Source organism: Pantherophis guttatus, chromosome 4 (assembly GCF_059756535.1).
Source record: "Pantherophis guttatus breed Tessera chromosome 4, ASM5975653v1, whole genome shotgun sequence".
Lineage (NCBI taxonomy): Eukaryota > Metazoa > Chordata > Lepidosauria > Squamata > Colubridae > Pantherophis > Pantherophis guttatus.
The window spans coordinates 142594530-142613612 of NC_142066.1; the positions used below are offsets into that span (position 1 = coordinate 142594530).

Consider the following 19083-nt stretch of genomic DNA (forward strand, 5'->3'; position numbering starts at 1 on the left):
ACTGAAATCACATGTCTTGAATTAATCTAAGTTTTCCATGTCAATATGATGCACTGATTCATCAAGTAAGTGCTTGAGCAAACATGTTTTGCTAGCTAGTTCTCAATGCTACAGCAACTCAGCTTTTAGGCAGCCTAAAAGTCCAGTCACTAACTTCTTGAAAGGAAATTGTCAAAGAACCAATAATACACTGTTAGGAAGTAGCCAACTATATTTTGCCTAGCGTAACAATCAGGCAGCCTCCCAGAGACTGGAGCATTTTCTTCCATGAAGACTAGCAAAATTGGGTTCCAAAAATCCGGACGACCACTAGATGACAGCAACAAGATGCAGAGACCACAGTGACCCCACCCTCTTCTCCAGGGACCGTATCAAGTTTTGAGGCCGGATATAGTAGCCCGACTCTATTTCCCATACATGCCGTAACGGAGGGCAGGCTCGTGAAAGAATAGGGGGCGGGGTTTGGCGGGCTTTTACACTCGAGGTATTTTCATGGATATTTGCGCATCAGGGTTGCCTACATGGAACTGTGGGACTTTGTACTGGCACAGCTCCGGGAACAGCTGTTCTTCCTTACTCGGATCGGCACTTGCTGCGATCCTACAAGGCAAAGAACGGCGCTACGAATCTCGTGTCCGCCCCTCGTAGTTAGCCAATGGGTGGGGACTTGAAAGACGGTTGGCGCGAATTCCAGCAGTTGAGTCCCACGAGTAGCCAATGAGCGGGGCCCTGGAGCGCCGGCGGGGGTGGGTGGGCGGGGCGGGGCGGATCAGGCTCCGCCCTGCCTCATTCCTTGCACAGGCCCTGGAAAGCTGTGCAGCAACGGCGCCGGCCGCCATTTCCTTCGCCCCCTGCGGTGACGGCGCGGCGGCATCAGCACTGACGTGCGGCGACGCGCGGGCTCGCCCGGCCCAATCCCTCTTCCCCGCCTGCTTTTCCTGTGACGGGGGCGCCACGTACTATGGTGAGTCGAGGAGGGGGCGGAGACACGTCGGGTGTGTGTGTACGTGTGTGTGCATGTGCAAGGCGGTCTGGCGTTTGGAGGCAGCGGCAGAGGGGTGGCTCTCGGGCAGGAGAAGCGGCGGGTGGCGAGGACTCAAAGAAGGGAGGGACGGACGGACAGGCGGCCGTGCGAGGAATCGGGGCTGTTTAAACCGGGGTCGGAGTTCGCCTTAATACTGGACCTAAATCCGACCGGCCGTACTCTTTGCCGAGGGGAAAACTTAGTCGAGTCCGGAGGGATTTGCGCATGTGCAGAGGGGGTTCTTCCTTATTCACGAGTTTAGCTTTGTGGAACGTGCTGCTCATCTGCAGCGACAATTGCCACATTTAGAGACTGTGAGTTTAATGGAATTAGGGTGTTTAAAAAGCACAGTGCACTTTCGTATTCTGTTTGCTTGAGTGCTCAGTCTACTTTGATCCTGTCTCAACATGTGTAGGTTTGCAGTGCAATACTGTCCTCATTCTGAAACTGGTGGCTTCCAAGCATGTGGCCAACAATTCCTAACTTTCCCCAACTAACGTTGGCCGAGCTGACAAAGTCTTGATCTTTGGCGCCGATATGCTGCTTAGGGGGTCTCGCCCAATGTGGGGAGGGCCGACTCCCTGTCTGTCCCTGTCAAAGCAGCTCAAAATTCCCAGCTCTCCTGTCTCACATTAATTGTTGCAATGGTTAATTATAATGAAGCATGTGATAACGCATATTGCCATGAAAAGTAAATCCCAATAAATACTGGCTAGCCATATTTGGAGAACACCAATGGGGCATAGTAAGTATTGGCAGTGTTTGCACAAAGCACTAACTGATTGTATTTTGTTAATATACCTGGTTTGTTGAGTTGCCCAATATGTAACAACACAAACTAACCATAGTTGCTAGACTTACACATAGCAAGCCACAAATAAATCATTTGGCTACTGGATTGTGAAAAATAGCCCAAAATCAGCTTCAGTTTGTCCTCTCCAGTTCGTTCTCATTGTATAACTTGATTTTGATTGGTGAGAAAGCATGATTTAAACAGCTCTAATCTGTAGTTTTTAGGATTAAATTCTAAAACTACTATAAAAGAAAGGATATAAAAATGCTTCATTCTTGCAGTTGAATGTACTGCATATATTAGAATGGACTGAACTGAAGAATAAAGAATTTATTAACAATTTGGTTAATTTAATAAACAAAATAGCACTGTTTTGCGCAAATTATTTTAGATTTATTTTTAAGAAATGATGTGATACAACCCAGTGCACTTATTAATGCTACAAACATTTTAATGTATTCAACTTTTTGTCAATAATATGAAAATTTGGTTTCTTTGCAATTCTGTATGAATGTTTCTTATATAAGCGGAAGGAGATATCAAGGAACACAGGCAAAAAGTAAAGCTGGAGGAAGGAAGTTGTAAAAAGAGCAAATACCTTCTGTGCAGATTTTGAAATAATTGAGAAGGGTTTCCCTGTTAAAAAAAGGGTGATAGTTCAACAAAGCAAGAATCAATTATAGGTATCATACGCACACATGTTGAGCCACCTAATGTCATTGCAGACTACATTTTGAAGGCTTATGCCCATTTAGAAACCTGTTTGTAATCATTTTGAGTTTTAGTCAAGGTGATTAAAAATTTCCTTTTTCAGAACTACGGTATATTTCAATATTTGCTTTTATATTGTGCTTATCAACATGCTCTCTTCTCACCTCCTGCATCTTTGACCCTTTAGCAAATGATAGAATACCATGTTCAGTAAAATTAAGCTCCTAAAATGGGAGAAGTAGCTTGTTTGTCAGCTTTTTTATTGGAGTTTTTGAATGCAAATTTAAGTACCCATTACAGTAGAAAAAAAAGGCACAGCTGCATAGTTTTAAGACTTCCTGGCCTGAAATAGAATAGTGTCCCTGGGAGAAGAAAGGTGTGTGATCTCAAGATACGAAGTAGGATTCTATGAAAATAATCATCTATATAAATAAAAATGTAAATGTTCATTTGTTCAAAATCTTAAATCTCCGAAAGTTCTTCACTGATTGCTTTGAAATTTTGACATAACGTTGTATTCGAATATGCGCATGTTTTTATATACCTATATTATATAGATGTCACACCTGTGACAGGTAAAAACATGTTTTTTTGAAAAACAGTGCCATCTGTTGGATGTAAATGCAACAGACGCTATACGCAGAGCCCACCAGTCTTTTCGCTCAGTCGATTGGATTCAGACCTCAGTTGCCTTTCTCTACGCTTCTTTTTGGACTTTAACGTCGCAGCACCACAATGACAGGCGCGAGCCGGGTCTTTTCCCCTCAGTGCCGCTGCTACCAAACCCACAAGCGTCCTCCCGATTAACGGAGTATGCCGTACCTTTGGCAGGGACCCCAATGCCACCTGTGGTGTGGAGAGCTGTGAAGGTGAAGGCAGTTATACCGCCAAGCCGGGAAACCAGCTCTTACACCCGCGGCAAAGTATCCTCAGAGGCGTCCGAAGACGCCTCCGGATGGCTGCTGGATTCAAAATATTTGTTGGCAGCCACCATCCCGGAGCCCCAGGAAAGCAAACTCACCGACGCCAGCCCGGCCGGAGGGCTGCACAGCTCTCCCAATACAAGTACCAAATAGGTAAAAGTCCAAGAAAGCAATTGATTAAGCGACGTTAAAGTCCAAAAAGAAACGTAGAGAAAGGCAACTCAGGTCTGAATCCAATCGACCGAGTGAAAAGACTGGTGGGACAGAGGCAAAGTAGGCGTGACCTCAGCTACAGAGGGAAATTATTGGCACTCGATCAAAAAATATTGTATATCCACAAGACTGAGCCACAGCAACGCGTGACCGGGTACAGCTAGTTATTTATAAATCTAGAAGTTCTTCGTGGAAAAGGTCTTTTTAAATTAATAGAAAAATTGGAGAATGGTTTCTTTGGCTGAAACTGGCAGGCAAAAATACTTTGATGCAGGATGTATGCTTGCAACTGACCCACCTATTTAGTAATTACTATTAGTTGCAAGTGGGGGGGGGTTTACAAGTAAGAAACATAAACAACATAAAGCCAAAAATACATAAAGGATCCACAGACTAACCAAAACAGAATAAAGTTAAATTAACCAAACCCAACCAAGATGGTGTTTTGAGCAGCTTCCAGAAGGAAATGTGGGAGCCAAGCGGATGTCGACTGGGATGCTATTCCAAAGAAGGTGTCACTCAAAAGTAATAAAACTTTTTTTTTTTTTGGAGTATGATTAAATTGTAAACATACTTGTTTATTTACTAGCAATAGTATCCATGCATAATTTAGCAAGTTCGTTGAATCATAAATGATCCCATTCTATTTTCAGGCATGACAATCCTTTCTATAAAAGATAAAGTTGTATGTAGATTTCTATTGGCAACATTTTCCCTTCTCAATTGAGGAACTGTATATTTTTAAAAATAAAAATTAATTCTAAGTTTAAGCATCCTCTTTAAGTTAAAATACTTCTAACCTTTGCATGGGCATGTTGGAATCTAAGATCAGCATTGGACTTCACTGATGTTCCACAGGTCACTTTATGTATCTGTATTAACTCTGCATGTGCTTTCTCACCTGGGCAAATTGAGCATGCAATATTTACCAAATATGCCAAAAGTGGTCAAACTCCACTGAAATTGCTGAGTTGCAAGCATTTCCCAAAAAGTGCTTTAGCTAATGTTTTCATAAAAGTATCTTTTAAAAAAATTTTCTTTTAATATTTTTCTTCTCCTTTCAAAGGGTTCTCTGTAACACTTCCAAAATCTCCTGCATTAGCACTAAAACGGTTCTCCTTTATTCCTTTTCCTTTCTACAGCGAACCCTAAATACTATGTAATATTGTGAATGTAGGTTGCCATAGCAATAGTTATGACATCACAAACAGAACATAACTTCATTGCAAGATTCACTAGAAGAGCGTGGTCTGGAGAAGGAAGAAGTCCTTAAAAAAAAAAATTCAATCATGAGCAAATGTAGCAAAAAACAGCATGCCAGAATTAATATAAGGTAGCCATTATATTTTTAGCTATCGCTAGAAGATGCTTCTGCATAGCAGGCTTGTGTCCTGTATTACAGTAAGTTTCGATAAAGGGAATGCAGCCAAGCATTTGTTACCAATCTCATTTAGAGCAAGTGTGTGAGAATGTGGGTATATGTGTTAACTCAAGTGTTTTAAATTTGGCTTAGTTTCAGCAATACATTATGTTCGGACTTAAGCAGTAATTTTTAATCTTTTACTTGGGAGTTCGGATCTTTTTCTGGGAGATGCTGAATAAATTACAACAGCATGGATTTGTATATTCAGAATACACTTATCTAGCTCTACAAGTTACCAAGAAGAGATCAACTCTACCATTCTAATGGAATGCATCTCAGTACATAGGCCTTACACACACAAAAAACCATGTCTATTTTTAAAGTAGAATTGTAGGAGTGAAATGGATTCCATAATATATCAAGCATTTTTTCATATATAAAATTGAGCCTCACATATTGTATTAAGTAATTTGTAATTACTTAATTTGTATCAAGTAAGCAAATGAAACTTTTTAATAGATTGAAAATACGGAGTGATTGAGATTTTGAGAAATAGGAATGCATGAACACATGAATTTAAGCAGCAGTAAAACTACGGACAATCTTATGTCTTTAAGTTGTCAATTCCTACAACTCCACAGCCAATTTAGTAATTGACTATGCTGACTGGGAATTATGGGAGTCAAAAGACCAGCACATCTGGAGTTTGGCTGCGTTAGATGCTACATTTGACTTGTAACATGTGGAGGTAAGCTTCAACCATATTAAAAAAACAAAACGGGGGGATGAAATACTATGAACAGTTGTTAACAAAGATGTAACCCAAATGAAGTTCTAATATGGGAGAGAAACTACAATGAAGACCACTATGAGAAATGGGAATGATTTAGAGTACAATTTAAAACAATATTGCAGAAGCTAAAGTGAATACCTTTCATTTGAGTGGTTTGTGTGTATGTACTATTCCAGGAATCACAACAATTTTTTTGTGAATGAAATGATACCTATTTTTGGCTGAAAGCGCTATATTAACTATCCGAATATTCTTTAGTTGGTGTCTTAACTATAGCATTCTGCAGTGATTTTTATCATTATGGACCCTAATTAGCTATTTTCTATAATTTGAAATTGAAATTTTCCTATAGCCTTTGAAAGTAATATATAACATGCCAGGAGTATAAACCAAACATAGAATGTAAATAAAAATAAGAATTTCAAATGGATATGGTCAAACAGCCAAAACCTCCTTGTTCATAGTTCTACCTGATTCCATGAAATGGTTCTACATCTCTTAAATTTGAAAATACGTTGTAGTGATAAGTTATTCTCAGCCAAGCCTTGTATATTCGTTGATGCTCCCTCTATAAACTCTGCTCTCCCAGAAATAAATGTTTGCTGCCGAAGTTTGTATTGGCTTCTAAATAACCATTGATACAATGAATACAACAAAAAAGCAATAATAGGGTCTCACAGGCAGCAATATCTACATGCAACTAATTCATATCTACAGTATTTCAGACCAATTTTGTAATTATACCAACTTTTTAAAAGAAGTGTCTAAAGTGCATTATGACATTTGCAATAAATTTTTAATACTTGGCAAAAGACGGGACTTACTTGCTTAGCAAAAGACAAAACAATTATTGCATAAACTAAAATGAACAAACAAAACGTGATGAAATTGTGCTGTGCTGTATCTCTAAAAATATATCTCTGCCTCAATTATAAGATTGCGCCTGGAGGATGTTCCTTCTGGGGAAGAAAAATAAGGTCTCAGTTTTCTGCAAAGTTTAAGTCACCTTTCTTTAACCTCCAGATGTGATAGATGCAAGTCACATACTTCTCTGTCCAAATGCTTGATCGAGACTCCCATAATCCACAGCTTTCATGTTCAGTGCTTATTAAAACTATGGCTATTGTTCAACGTAATATATTGAGGCAAGTTAGCTAGATAGAATACATTGGACACATCCATGGAAATAATTGGCTCTCTTATTCATGCACATTTATAAGTTACAGAGTTATTGTGGTATATTTTATGTAACAAAATTTGAAATAAACAAATGAGCAGAAGTATAAGAGTTATTGAATATTTCATATCTTAACCTGTTTTTTTCCCCTCCCTTGTCTTTAGACAAATGACCATGGAAACAGTTGAACCACAAGATGGCAATGCAACAGACTCTGTTACAGAAAGTGATTCTGCCAACATGCAATCTCCTATCGGCCAAAATCAGATCTCCACTATAGCTCAAGTAATATGAAACATTCTGTTTATTTTTTAACACTATTATTCAATTGATAATATGAAGAGTAAAATGAAATTATTGCGATGTTGGTATTTTTATTTATTTATTGAATTTGTATACCCCCCTACTTCCGAAGGACTCAGGGCGGTGAACAGCCATAGAATAAAACATATAAATACAAAATTTAAAATAGATTAAAACGAATTAAATAATTTGGCTGAACAAATTTAAAACCCCAATAATTTAAAACCAGATTTAAAATTTCCATTTAAAAAGGGGAAAGACTTAGGTCAGGCCGGCTTGATGAAATAGGAAAGTCTTGAGCGCGCGACGGAAGGTACGCAGATCCGGGATCCTCCGTATCTCCAGGGGGAGCTCGTTCCAGATAGTATTGAGAAAAACCTCCCTGGACTTACTCTAGGTTTTGAGTAACATTTTGATAAGTCAATTTTGCTCAGTATAAAAAATGGATATTTACTGAATCCAATAGTATTAATCCAATAGTACAATTTTTAAAAGCAGAAATTCTTATCAACATAAAGAATCTTATAAAGCCTTAAACAGCCTGGGAATAAGACTGGTCTCCATAACTTAGGTGAGAAAGGACCATAGTGATAAATTAAAACTCTTCCTAAGATGCAAAGGAATACTTGTTGCACAAATTAGCTGTTTGGTGGCTGGCAAAAGGGTAGCAGCATAAGAGCTGGAAGCGATGTTGAGACTCTGAGGTATTAGACATGCTTGGTAGCATGTTTTCCAGGGGAAGAGCAAGTGTATTGACTTTGAAAATGCCAAAGGGCCACTCAAACCTGTGGTTGAACTGCATGTTGTTCTGGGATGGACATATAATTAACCTGGCATGAGGCCACCTTTAGAGGCTCTTTGTAGTAAAGCAGTTGCCTACAAAGACAGGAGTCTTCTTAGTTATGACACCCTACTTACAGAAATCCTTCCTTATGGGGATAAATCATCTTCCAATTCAGCTCATGCCATTCTTTACTCATGTCGTGTTTAAGAGTCAGCTCCTGCATACATGCTTCTTTTTCATTTGTTAAAATATTTCATTTTTCCCTGAAATGAAGTGTCAGTGAACATGTAGTTTGGCACAGTTTTTAAAACAGCAATGTAGTTAGAGCCAAAGATATTTTGGCCTTTAAATATTAAAGGATCAGAAAATAATTTCCAATCAGTGTTCTTTGGACACAGATTTATTTTAGTTCCAGGAGCCTCAAAATATATGTTTTAAATCTAAATGAAAGAGGAAGGAGGGAGTAAAAGTATATGTTTAGAGACAGGTTCTAAACTGTTAAACATGATGACATATTAAATTACAAGAAACGGGCATTCTTATGTGCTGCTATCAAGTATATTGAAATAGGAGCTACTGACGTATTGAGCTGTCAACTGTTTCATATGCTTTGACAATATTCAGATGCAATTACTGTCATGCAACCCTAAAGTATTACTAAGACAATCATAATACATTATTAATATTAATAAATATTAAAATAGCATAGTAAATCCCTACTTCAAAGTGGAATTAAACTGAGAAGCTCATGGCTTTTTTGGCAAGTTGTTAGTTCTCAGCCTTCTGTTTGTTAAAATTGACATATGATCTTGCAATGTTTCAGTGCAGAAGAATAACACTAGTAAATTTGTAGAAAGATACAATATAGCTGTGTTACGAAAACAGTTGTATCTTGGGCAAAATTCTACCCCATCACATCTTATATGAGACTGCATTTTCTTTTGATTGAAGGAAAGAGGTTATTTTTTTAATTATAATAATATCTCTGATAATAATGCTTAATGACATAGGCATTATAATGCTCATAATAGGAAAGCAGAAGTACTACCCAAATGATATTTCACCTGCTTTTCGATATAAGCCAAAATATATATTTGTATTATAAAAGAGCCTGTTCTGTGTTAAAGGTGAAACCCAACTGAAGCCTAAGGATTACTTTGTCAGATAATGAACACTGAGAGCTAGCTACTTAAGCTGTTTTCATGGTAGGCTTTATTTACTTCAATAGGTTTCTGTAGCAGGATCAACAACTGGAAGAGGATCTCCCTCTATAACTGTAGTGCAGTTCCCTTCTGGCCAAACTGTCCACGTACAGGGAGTGATTCAAGCCACACAATCTTCGGTAATTCAGTCACCACAGTTGCAATCTGTTCAGGTTAGTTGTGTCTCCTTTATTAACTTTTCTTTGGTTTCGTGGACTATTTATTTTTGTGCCAACACAAGAGCGAACAGAAGATTCTATATTTAATGCCAGGGGATAAGTGTACTTATTTCTCTAGTTGCCAACATAATACTAGTGGATGCTTTGACCCTAAACTTTTGTTTCTAGCTCAGATAAGTGCTTTGAACTCAAAACATGCCAATTACAGGTTTCAAGCATCTGCTTCGAAACAGTATATAAAATATGTTTTGAATTTAGAATGGTGCTACTCAAAGCATTTTGCAAGCCTCCTAATTGATATCATGCTTCAGGTTCCTTTTTAAAAATATGATAACTGCAAATCAGAAGAGTATGTTAGATAGCTCCTTTTCCATCTTTTTTTCCCTAAATGGACAGAATTTTATTAATATTTTAAGTAATCCATATCTAATTGAACAAACTATGGAAAATAATGTATTCATGTAGATATTGATGAGATTGTGAAAAAGCATTCAGTTTTGCTTTCTTTATAAAACATATTTTAGTTCTTTTGGTTCTGGACAGGTATTCAGCACCTGAAGGACAGTTAGTAAAACACTGTAGTAAGCACTTTTGATGTCAACATTTTATCACTTCATAGTATCCCTCGCTCACTTGTCTACCATTAGTCCTTGACTTACGACAAAAAAAATTGGGCAAATGTTTCCCAAAATCTCACAGTTCTTCAATGTAGCCAGGGATTGCTACTATTGCTAATATTAAATCACAGTTAAATTATGAATGCTGGCATTAGAGGCTATGATATAAATAGAACGTGTGGGATGAGAATTGCAAAAATGAGAAGAAAATATTTGGAGGATAGGAAGATGGACAGGAATCTGTAGAGAGAAGAGAACGATAAGGAAAAGCAACGTTTCAACTAAAATTGTTCTTGTCCTATACAGGTAGTCCTTGACTTACCAATGATCAACTCCAGAAAAGCTACTTAGGATCTGGTTTTGAAATTACAGTCACTGCAGCACCCCTGTGGTCTTTGGCCCCTAAGACCAATCACAGGGATGCTGAAGAGCTCCGCCCCACCTGTTGCAAAACCCCCTCCCCCCCTCTCCCAAATCCTATCCCTTGGAGTCCCCACATGCCTTGGGCCTACATCCCACATGCTCTTTCCCATTCCTGCCACCAATCACTTATCTTTTACTATAGATCTGCTTTTGGAAGTTCTGGAGCTCAGGTTGGGGAAGTAGCTGCTCTGCCCTTCTGTGTCTTTAGGCAGCATGCCTACGTTCCTGAAGTAACTGCCATTTTCAGAGTGGTCACAGTGGCCACAGTGAATTATGATGCTCCCTTCTGGAACAGAGGAATGTGGCCTAGGGATGGAGCAATTTGCTCTTCTCAGCACTTGAAAACTTGCCGCTTAGCAAGCTGAGTTGGGTGTGCTTGCCTTTATTGCACTGAAGCCTGTTGCTTACTTTCACTGCCCCTAAGCCTGCCGCCTGCAAATCTGCTGCTCGGCTGCTGCATGGGAGGAGGGTGGTCATTAGGTGAGGTTATCACATGGGCGCTTAATTTAACGGCTGTCAAAACTTTCCGCCATAATGGGGCAGCCTCCATTACAATCACTGGTCGAGGACTGCCTGTAATTTGCTAGCCTGTGTGTTCTTTTAATTTCTCATCTTTAAAAACTCTCTGGCAATTACCAGTGGATTCTGGAATTAATATAATCTTGAACTTGTAACTTCTTTTGTAATCCTCTTTCATGCCTAGCCATTAATAACCCTGCTGTCTTGGTTAGATGTCTTATAGTCAGGTTTGACATAGTAAGTCAAAATGTGGATTACTCATTGGTTTTGTTATTGTGAATTGTGCCATTGTTAGTACAATTGATAACAATAGTTTCTTTCATGGGATTGGTTTGTTTTCAGCCCTGAGTCAAAACCAAACTGGGGTGTGTGTATGTTTGTGTGTTTGTGTGCGTGCACACTCATGATGCATTAATCAGGCCTATTTATTCATCTACTTCAAAATTTAACTTCTAAAACTTTTCTGGGATTGTTGACTATGCTTTATCTCCCTCTCTCTTCCTTTTCCTTTCCTCTTCCACTCTATTCAATCTTTTCTACTGGTTCCCTTTTTTTCCTTTCCCCCCTCATTCCATGAAACTTGGTTGTCATTGCCATTTCTGCCATTTCTGCCCTTCAGCCTCTCTCTATCTCTATCTCTCTGTCTCTCTCTCTCATCAAGCATACAATCAGTTCTTGAATATGTTCTTCAAAACTACTGCATCTATGTGTACTTTATAATTGTCTGTTAAATTTGCAAAACGGTGTTATACCAATCAAAAGTTGTTTGTATTACAGTGGGATGGAAATGGAACAAGTGAATAAAATTCCATGTGATAGATTATTAACATTAGATCTTACAATAGAAATCAGGATTCAATACAGTGAAAATGGCTGACTATTGCACAGAGTTTCAGGCAACAAACTTTCTAGAATTGCAGCTTATTAAATTTTTGTTTTAAAAAAAATTAGGTAGCTCCAGCTACAAATGCAGATGAATCTACAGAATCCGAGGTGGTAATTGATTCTCAGAAGCGGAGAGAGATACTTTCAAGGAGGCCTTCATATCGGTAAGCTCTGCTCTAATACAAAAGTTTTTATGTTTATTTACGCTATTTCACTCTTTCACGGCACAGGTCAACATCCTTAAAAATATTTCTTTAAATATTCATTTGTGGCAGAAAAATTCTGAATGAGCTTTCTTCTGATGCACCTGGCGTTGCTAAGATTGAAGAAGGAAAACCAGAGGAAGAAGGAGCACCCTCTGGAATCCCTGCCATGGCCGTGCCAACCAGCCTTTATCAGACTAGCACCGGGCAGTACAGTAGGTCTTCTGTAATATTAGGCTACCTGTTTAATAATCTATTGTTTTTAAAAGGAAAGTTGCAATTTTGAAAAGCAGTAAAATTAAGTGACAGTTGATAGGAAAATAAAAATAAAAACATGGTTGTTTTAAGCCATGAAACCTGGATGCAGTTTTCCTTGTTATGATTTATTTTAATAATCATGTAGATAGGTTATGACTTAAATAGAAATGTCCTTGATATACAGTATTTCTATGGGGTTTTTTTTTTCATCTTTTTACTGATGTTCCTTCATGCACTTAGTTTTAGAACCTTTGGTCAGAGACTATGGAACATAAGACATATCTGTGTAGTTATTTCTCATAAAGACACATTTTGACAGCCTTTTATTTGTGATTAAAATCTAATCCCAAATAGGCTATAGACCCATGGTTTTCAAATGTAGCAACTTTTAAGAGGTATCAACTTCAACTTGCAGAATTCAAACTGGCTGGGGAATTCTGGGAGTAGAAATCCACACATCTTAAAAGTTGCCAAGAGTTTGCCTACTGCTGAACTATCTAGGATATAATAATTATGCAATTAAATGTGTATTTGGAAAAACTTACCTAGTTTTAACAGCATGTTTTGACTGTCAGTTCTTTCTGTGAGTGTCTATAGAGTGTCCCTTTATAATCAGAAACTCAGCATTTCCTATCATAATATCATGTTTGTTACAAGGTATTCCTCAACCTATGACCACAATTGGGACTGAACTTCGATCCTTAAGGGTTATTAAGTGAATCACACCTGGTTTTACAACCTTTTTTTTCTCCAGTCGTTAAACAAATCATTGCAGTTGTTAAGCGAATCACATGGTCATTAAGTGAACCTTGCCACAGCTTCCAATTAGCTTGTTGGAAGCTGGTTGGGAAAGTTGCAGATGGTGATTAAATGACCTTGGGACCCTGCAACTGTTGTAAATACATGCTGGTTGCAAATCATTCAAATTTAATTGTGGAGACCAGTTGCAAGTCACTTTTTTCCCATGCTGCCATAACTTGAATGGCCATTAAGCAAATGTTCGCAAGGTGAGGACTACCTGTACAACTTTGCATAAGAAAAAAAAAGTAGCTGCTACGTAGTTTTAAACACGTAGTGTATGTTAATAAACAGTGAGTTAAAACAAAAACATAGGTAGGGTGGAAGAGAGGGAAACTGGCCTCCCACAGAATATTTGCTTTAAATATCAGGAGGATCTTATAGAGCAGGGATGTCAAACTCAAGGTCTGGGGGCCGGATCCGGCCTGCGGGGTGCTTAGATCTGGCCCGCGGGACTGCTCTGGAAACAGTGAAGGACTGGCCCGTGGTGCCTCTGCCAGGGAAAATGCATGCAGCCCTCCCGAGCTCTGTTTTCACTGGCAGAGGGTTGCAGGAGGCCATCACAGCCGAAAATGGAGCTTGGGAGCCCATTTTCTCTGGCAGAGCACTGGGGTCACAACAGGTGCCCCTGACATGAGTGACATCGAGCTGGTCACTCCCACCCAGGATCGCCCACTCTGCCCCCCCCCCCGAAGTCAAACACAATCCTGATGCCGCCCTCAATGAAATCAAGTTTAACACCCCTGTTATAGAGCAATATGAAAAGTGAGTCTTTCCTCTCTCCTGCCAGTGAGTATTGCTGCTATATATATGGAAAAACAACTTTCTCTAGTTCCTATTAACTGATTTTCAAAATTACTATTCGGTGCTCGATTTATTTAAAATAAAAATTGCAAAAAGTTGTGAAACAGTCAGAGCTCTGTTGTCCCAAGTAATAGGCATTCTGAGTCAGTTTTATAGATTGGGGTGTGTGTATACAGTTCCATACTGGATATTGGTCATTCATGTCATCCTGCCCTTAAACACTCTTTGGGAGCAACTAAATTAAAGTGTTGTCATCTCTACTGCTGATGTCTTACATAGTATTTATTTTTGATTAAGTTGCTATAGCCCAAGGTGGAACCATCCAAATTTCTAATCCAACATCTGATGGTGTTCAAGGATTACAAACATTAACTATGACAAATTCAGGAGCTCCTCAACCTGGTGCTACGATTGTACAATATGCAGCTCAAACACCTGATGGCACTCAACAGTTCTTCGTACCTGGGAGTCAGGTTGTTGTCCAAGGTAAAATGTTCATTTTTTTATTAAACAAATAACTATGTTTGTTTTCAACTTCTGTTACTTTCTTCTCTATTCTTAACTGGGTTAAGAATAATTCTTAACTGGGTTGTAACAAAAAAACAAAATAAAACTACTGCGAATGGTAAAAGAGCCAAGATGATATGGTGATGAAACCATTGGTCTAGAAATGGGAAGACCTAATTTGTAATCTGTTCTCAGCCTCACACTCTCACTGGGTGAGTTTGGGCCGATCACCCTCTCTGTACCTAACCTACTTCACTGGTAGTTGAAAAAACTGGAAAGGGGGAATGCTACCTATTCCTTGCTGAACTTCTGAATGACAGACTGTAAATCTAACAAAGAAGTAACACTGCTTGAAAAAAAAATCAAATACTTATTATTTGATTTTGGCACTCAAGGAATTAGTCACTTAGAGAATAATGCATTTCTTATTGGAAAGACACCATTATTGATGTATCTCTTATCTAGGCACAAAGAGATATTCCATAAAATGGGACTTCCATCAGTTATAATTTTTTCTTCCTAGCAGTGAATAAATTTGAAGGAACATCTCTGAAGTAAATTTAGAACCTGGAGAAGTGCTTACATTAATGATATTGTATATCAAGGCGGAAAGAGTCCTATTTTATTTCTGTTTTATTGATTATGTGAAATTATGGAAAGAGTTAATAATTTAGTCACTTCAGTTGGAGAAAAAAAACTGCAAAAATATAGGTAACAGACCTCCAAGAAATCCAAATTTAAAACAGAAAATAAATTTGAAGTCTATGTGGGCATGCATGAAGAGCTTCTCAAGAACATTTAACAGCAGTTCTTCAAGACTCAGCCATTTTTAGAACAATGGCATAATCTTGGGAAAAGGCAACTTTGGTTTAAAATGCTTCTGACAGGACTGCATGTGTACCCTGCATGTGTATTCTGAATTACATTGCCCCCTTCCAGTTCTGATTCTGCCCACCCTTCAAGACTAATAAGATTAAATGGAAGAAGATCCAGTTTAAAATATTTGAGTGCAGAAGGCGTGACATTCATAATGACGTGTTTCACATGTTTTTCATCAACAATAAAATATACTGACTTTTGGTTTAGTGTTCCAACTCATGGGCTTTGAGCAATATGTTTTAAATTTTATTAAATTGAAAAAAATAGTAATTTGAGATTCAATGCTTTAGAAATATAGGTAGTCCTCGACTTACAACAGTTCATTTAGTGACTGTTCAAAGTTACAATGGCACTGAAAAAAGTCACTTATGACTGTTGCAGCATCCCCATGCTCATGTGATTTACATTTGGATGCTTGACAACTGACTCACATTTATGGTATTGTATTGTATTGTTTATTGAATAGCCCGAAGGCCTTTTCAAACAAAACAGAAAAGAAAAAGGGAAAAGGCAAAACAGGTACAGAAATAACAATCTAAAAATATATGATATATGACATTAAAATTTTACAATATCAGATTTCAATAGCTAAATTGCCAAGACTAGATAACCCAAATAAGATAGCTCCTCTCTAACTCAGCTCATCTTTCTTACAATCAATGAAATTCTTTTCGATATAACTGGCTCGTATTGCTGTCATCCTTTTAAGATAGCGAGTGATAGCCCTTACCATGGGAGGAGAGTCAGCCTTCAACAGAAATGCTAATTTATACTTTATATTCCAGTGGGGAAATTTATTTATAATTGGGGGACTCACATTTATGACGGTTGTAGTGTCCTGAGATCCCTTTTTGTGACCTCCTGACAAGCAAAGTCAATAGGGAAACCAGATTCACTTAACAACCATATTACTAAATAACAACTTCAGTAAATCGTTTAACAATTGTGGCAAGAAAACTTGTAAAATGGGCAAAACTCAGTTAATGAATTTCTCACTTAACAATATAAATTTTGGGCTCAATTGTGGTTGTAAATTGAGGACTACATATACACCACATATTGCACACAATCGAGGAAGATGTATATTCCAAAACTCTGGCTTTTTATAAAGCTAGCAACTTTGATTATACCTACCAGAATAGGTTATACAATATGTTTATACTTTCATACATTTTATGGCATAGATCTGATCTTGAACATTTTATTATGATTGATCTTTAGATTTTTGTAAATTTAGCATTAGGAGAGTATAATTAGTTTTAGCACTAAAGGTATGATTGAGTGTTATTGTAAATACTTGCGAGGAAATTATTGTTACAGAAACTTTACATGAATGGTGGCTAAGACTTCTGTGTGAATTGTTGCACAGAACTATAAGCCCAGTAAATGGGTTTTTTTTAATGGTTTCTTTTTAAAATTGAACAATTATTACAGTGATTCCAACGATTATGGCTGACATATCTGTAGAGATGTCCTGAGATTTTTTGCTAATGAATGTAATATGTAATATATAATAACAGAGTTGGAAGGGACCTTGGAGGTCTTCTAATAGAACCCCCTGCCCAGGCAGGAAACCCTACACCACTTCAGACAAATGGTTATCCAACATCATGTTAAAAACTTCCAGTGTTGGAGCATTCACAATTTCTGGAAGCAAGTTGTTCCATGGATTAATTGTTCTAACTGTCAGTAAATCTCTCCTTAGTTCTAGGTTGCTTCTCTCCTTATTTAGTTTCCCCCCTTTGCTTCTTGTCCTACCCTCAGGTGCTTTGGAGAATAGCTTTGCTCCCTCTTCTTTGTGGCAGCCCCTGAGATATTGGAACACTGCTGTCATGTTTCCCCTAGTCCTTCTTTTCATTAAACTAGACATACCCAGTTCCTGCAACTGTTCTTCATATGTTTTAGCCTCCAGTCCCGTAATCATCTTCGTTGCTCTTCTCTGCACTCTTTTATGAAATAGTGAATTAGACTAGATGCAAAGCAGATTTGGTCATAACAGCAGGGCTGAGCCTAGAATCTCCAGCCTTTGGTTTTTCTGAAAAACACTCTGCATCTACACATCCCAGTCATGCTTCTGTTTTGGTGAAATGACTTGTTAGTTACTGCTACCACCATTTATCTCAATCGCCACATGGGGGAGAGAGAGAACTTCCACAGTTTACACTTTACTGGCTATAATGAATGGAGCTATAGAAATCAATCCTCTGGTTTAGGTAGATAGATCAACCTCACAGAATATAAATAAGGGGAAAAAAGCTTTATAGAAGAAAAGGGGAAAGAGAAAATGTCAATATATTTTTTTAATAGTTGTGTGCAAAGATTTAGTGATAGAGGATATAAAATACAGAGCTGCAAAAATGAGAGAGCATATTAGTCTTCAATAGAAAGGAAAATATAAAGTTCTGACCGACAAGATAGTCTTATAGATAGAAACAAGAAGTTTCTAGGCACAAAAGTACACCAGAACTGAGCTTATAGAGAAGCCTTAGATTCCAAAGATGACAAATTAGGTTTAAATATCCACAGTCAGTAATCACAACATTGTACTTATACTTAAACAGCTTTTATCTGTGCAAGATAGCTGCTTTTTATACAACAGATTTCTTCCTTGATTTTCTTCCCAATCCCTGAGGATTCTAGTTAGCTGAATCTGAGGCTGTTGGGGAGATGAAGAGTCCCCTGTTTGTCTTTCAAGTATTGGTTCCCCAGGACTCCCTTAAAAAATCTATACATCTTTTTCTCTTAGGCAAATAAAATTAATGAATGGGGATTGAAACTCAGATGTGAATGTGGGATGTCAATGAATGTGGGATTGGGTGATGGGAATGAAGGGGTTTATTTATTTATTTTATTATTCATATTTCTATGCCGCCCACTCTCCGAGGACTCTGGGCACCTTACACCAAAGACAGTATACTAAATAGCATATTGCCCCCAACAATCTGGGTCCTCATTTTACCCACCTCGGAAGGATGGAAGGCTGAGCCGGTGAGATTTGATCCGCTGACCTGCTGAATTAGCAGTCAGCTGAAGTAGCTGCAGTACTGCACTCTAACCACTGCGCCACCTCGGTTGCCTGTCCTTTCCTTATAAGGATAAATGAGTGCCCTTGAGCAAAGTAAACTTTTTTAAATCCAGTAATAGAGAAATTATTTTGTGGAGGTGTTCCCTCCCCCCTTTGTTTATACATTTCTTTGAATTAGGGTTAGGGTTTTACGTTGCACATGATAAAGTGGTTTCTTGAGGAATATCATTGACAAATAATCAAGATACCTGTATACGACTTAGTGATCCGGAAAAGCATGTTTCCAAATACCAGTTACCAGTTGGTAACAGTTATTACCAGTTCGAAATAACTGTGTTCGTATTGTAGAAGAATCTACTTGAGGATGCTGGATTACACTTGCATTTGAACTGGTTTCATAACACTCTTTAACTGTTCTTAGCATAGTGCAGGTGACCTTGGTCAAAAACCTGTAATTAATTACGGGGCTCAGTGTATGACTTTTTGCAGTTCAGACTATTTTTTAGGATTATTATGGAGATGAAATTAAGAAGACCGTGAGATAGCAAACAGTGTTAAAGAAAAGATAGGATTTGTTGATGGTGATGATGATAATAAGTCACAAAATATAAAGACTTGCAAATTGAAATAGAATGACTGTGACAAAGGAAAAGGAAAGATAGTACCAATAGGCACCCCGGGTGCAATCCCAAAACATCTG

The 19083-nt window shown here is 38.2% G+C and overlaps 1 protein-coding gene across 10 annotated transcripts in view; it reads left to right on the forward strand.

Moving 5' to 3' along the window:
- The window catches only part of CREM (cAMP responsive element modulator), a 42550-nt gene that overhangs the window by 8803 nt on the left and 14664 nt on the right, over positions 1-19083 (forward strand). For 2 of the 10 annotated variants that reach the window (XM_087893024.1, XM_034402000.2), the window contains exons 1-7: positions 4887-4997; positions 5669-5775; positions 7162-7282; positions 9313-9459; positions 11976-12073; positions 12185-12327; positions 14270-14458. In XM_087893024.1, coding sequence (XP_087749150.1) covers positions 5747-5775; positions 7162-7282; positions 9313-9459; positions 11976-12073; positions 12185-12327; positions 14270-14458 — 727 coding nt within the window. In that variant the 5' untranslated portion in view covers positions 4887-4997; positions 5669-5746. Of the gene's footprint in view, positions 1-771; positions 965-4886; positions 5066-5668; positions 5776-7161; positions 7283-9312; positions 9460-11975; positions 12074-12184; positions 12328-14269; positions 14459-19083 lie in introns of those variants that run through there. The other 8 variants (XM_087893027.1, XM_034402002.3, XM_087893026.1 and 5 more) reach the window with 5 other exon arrangements.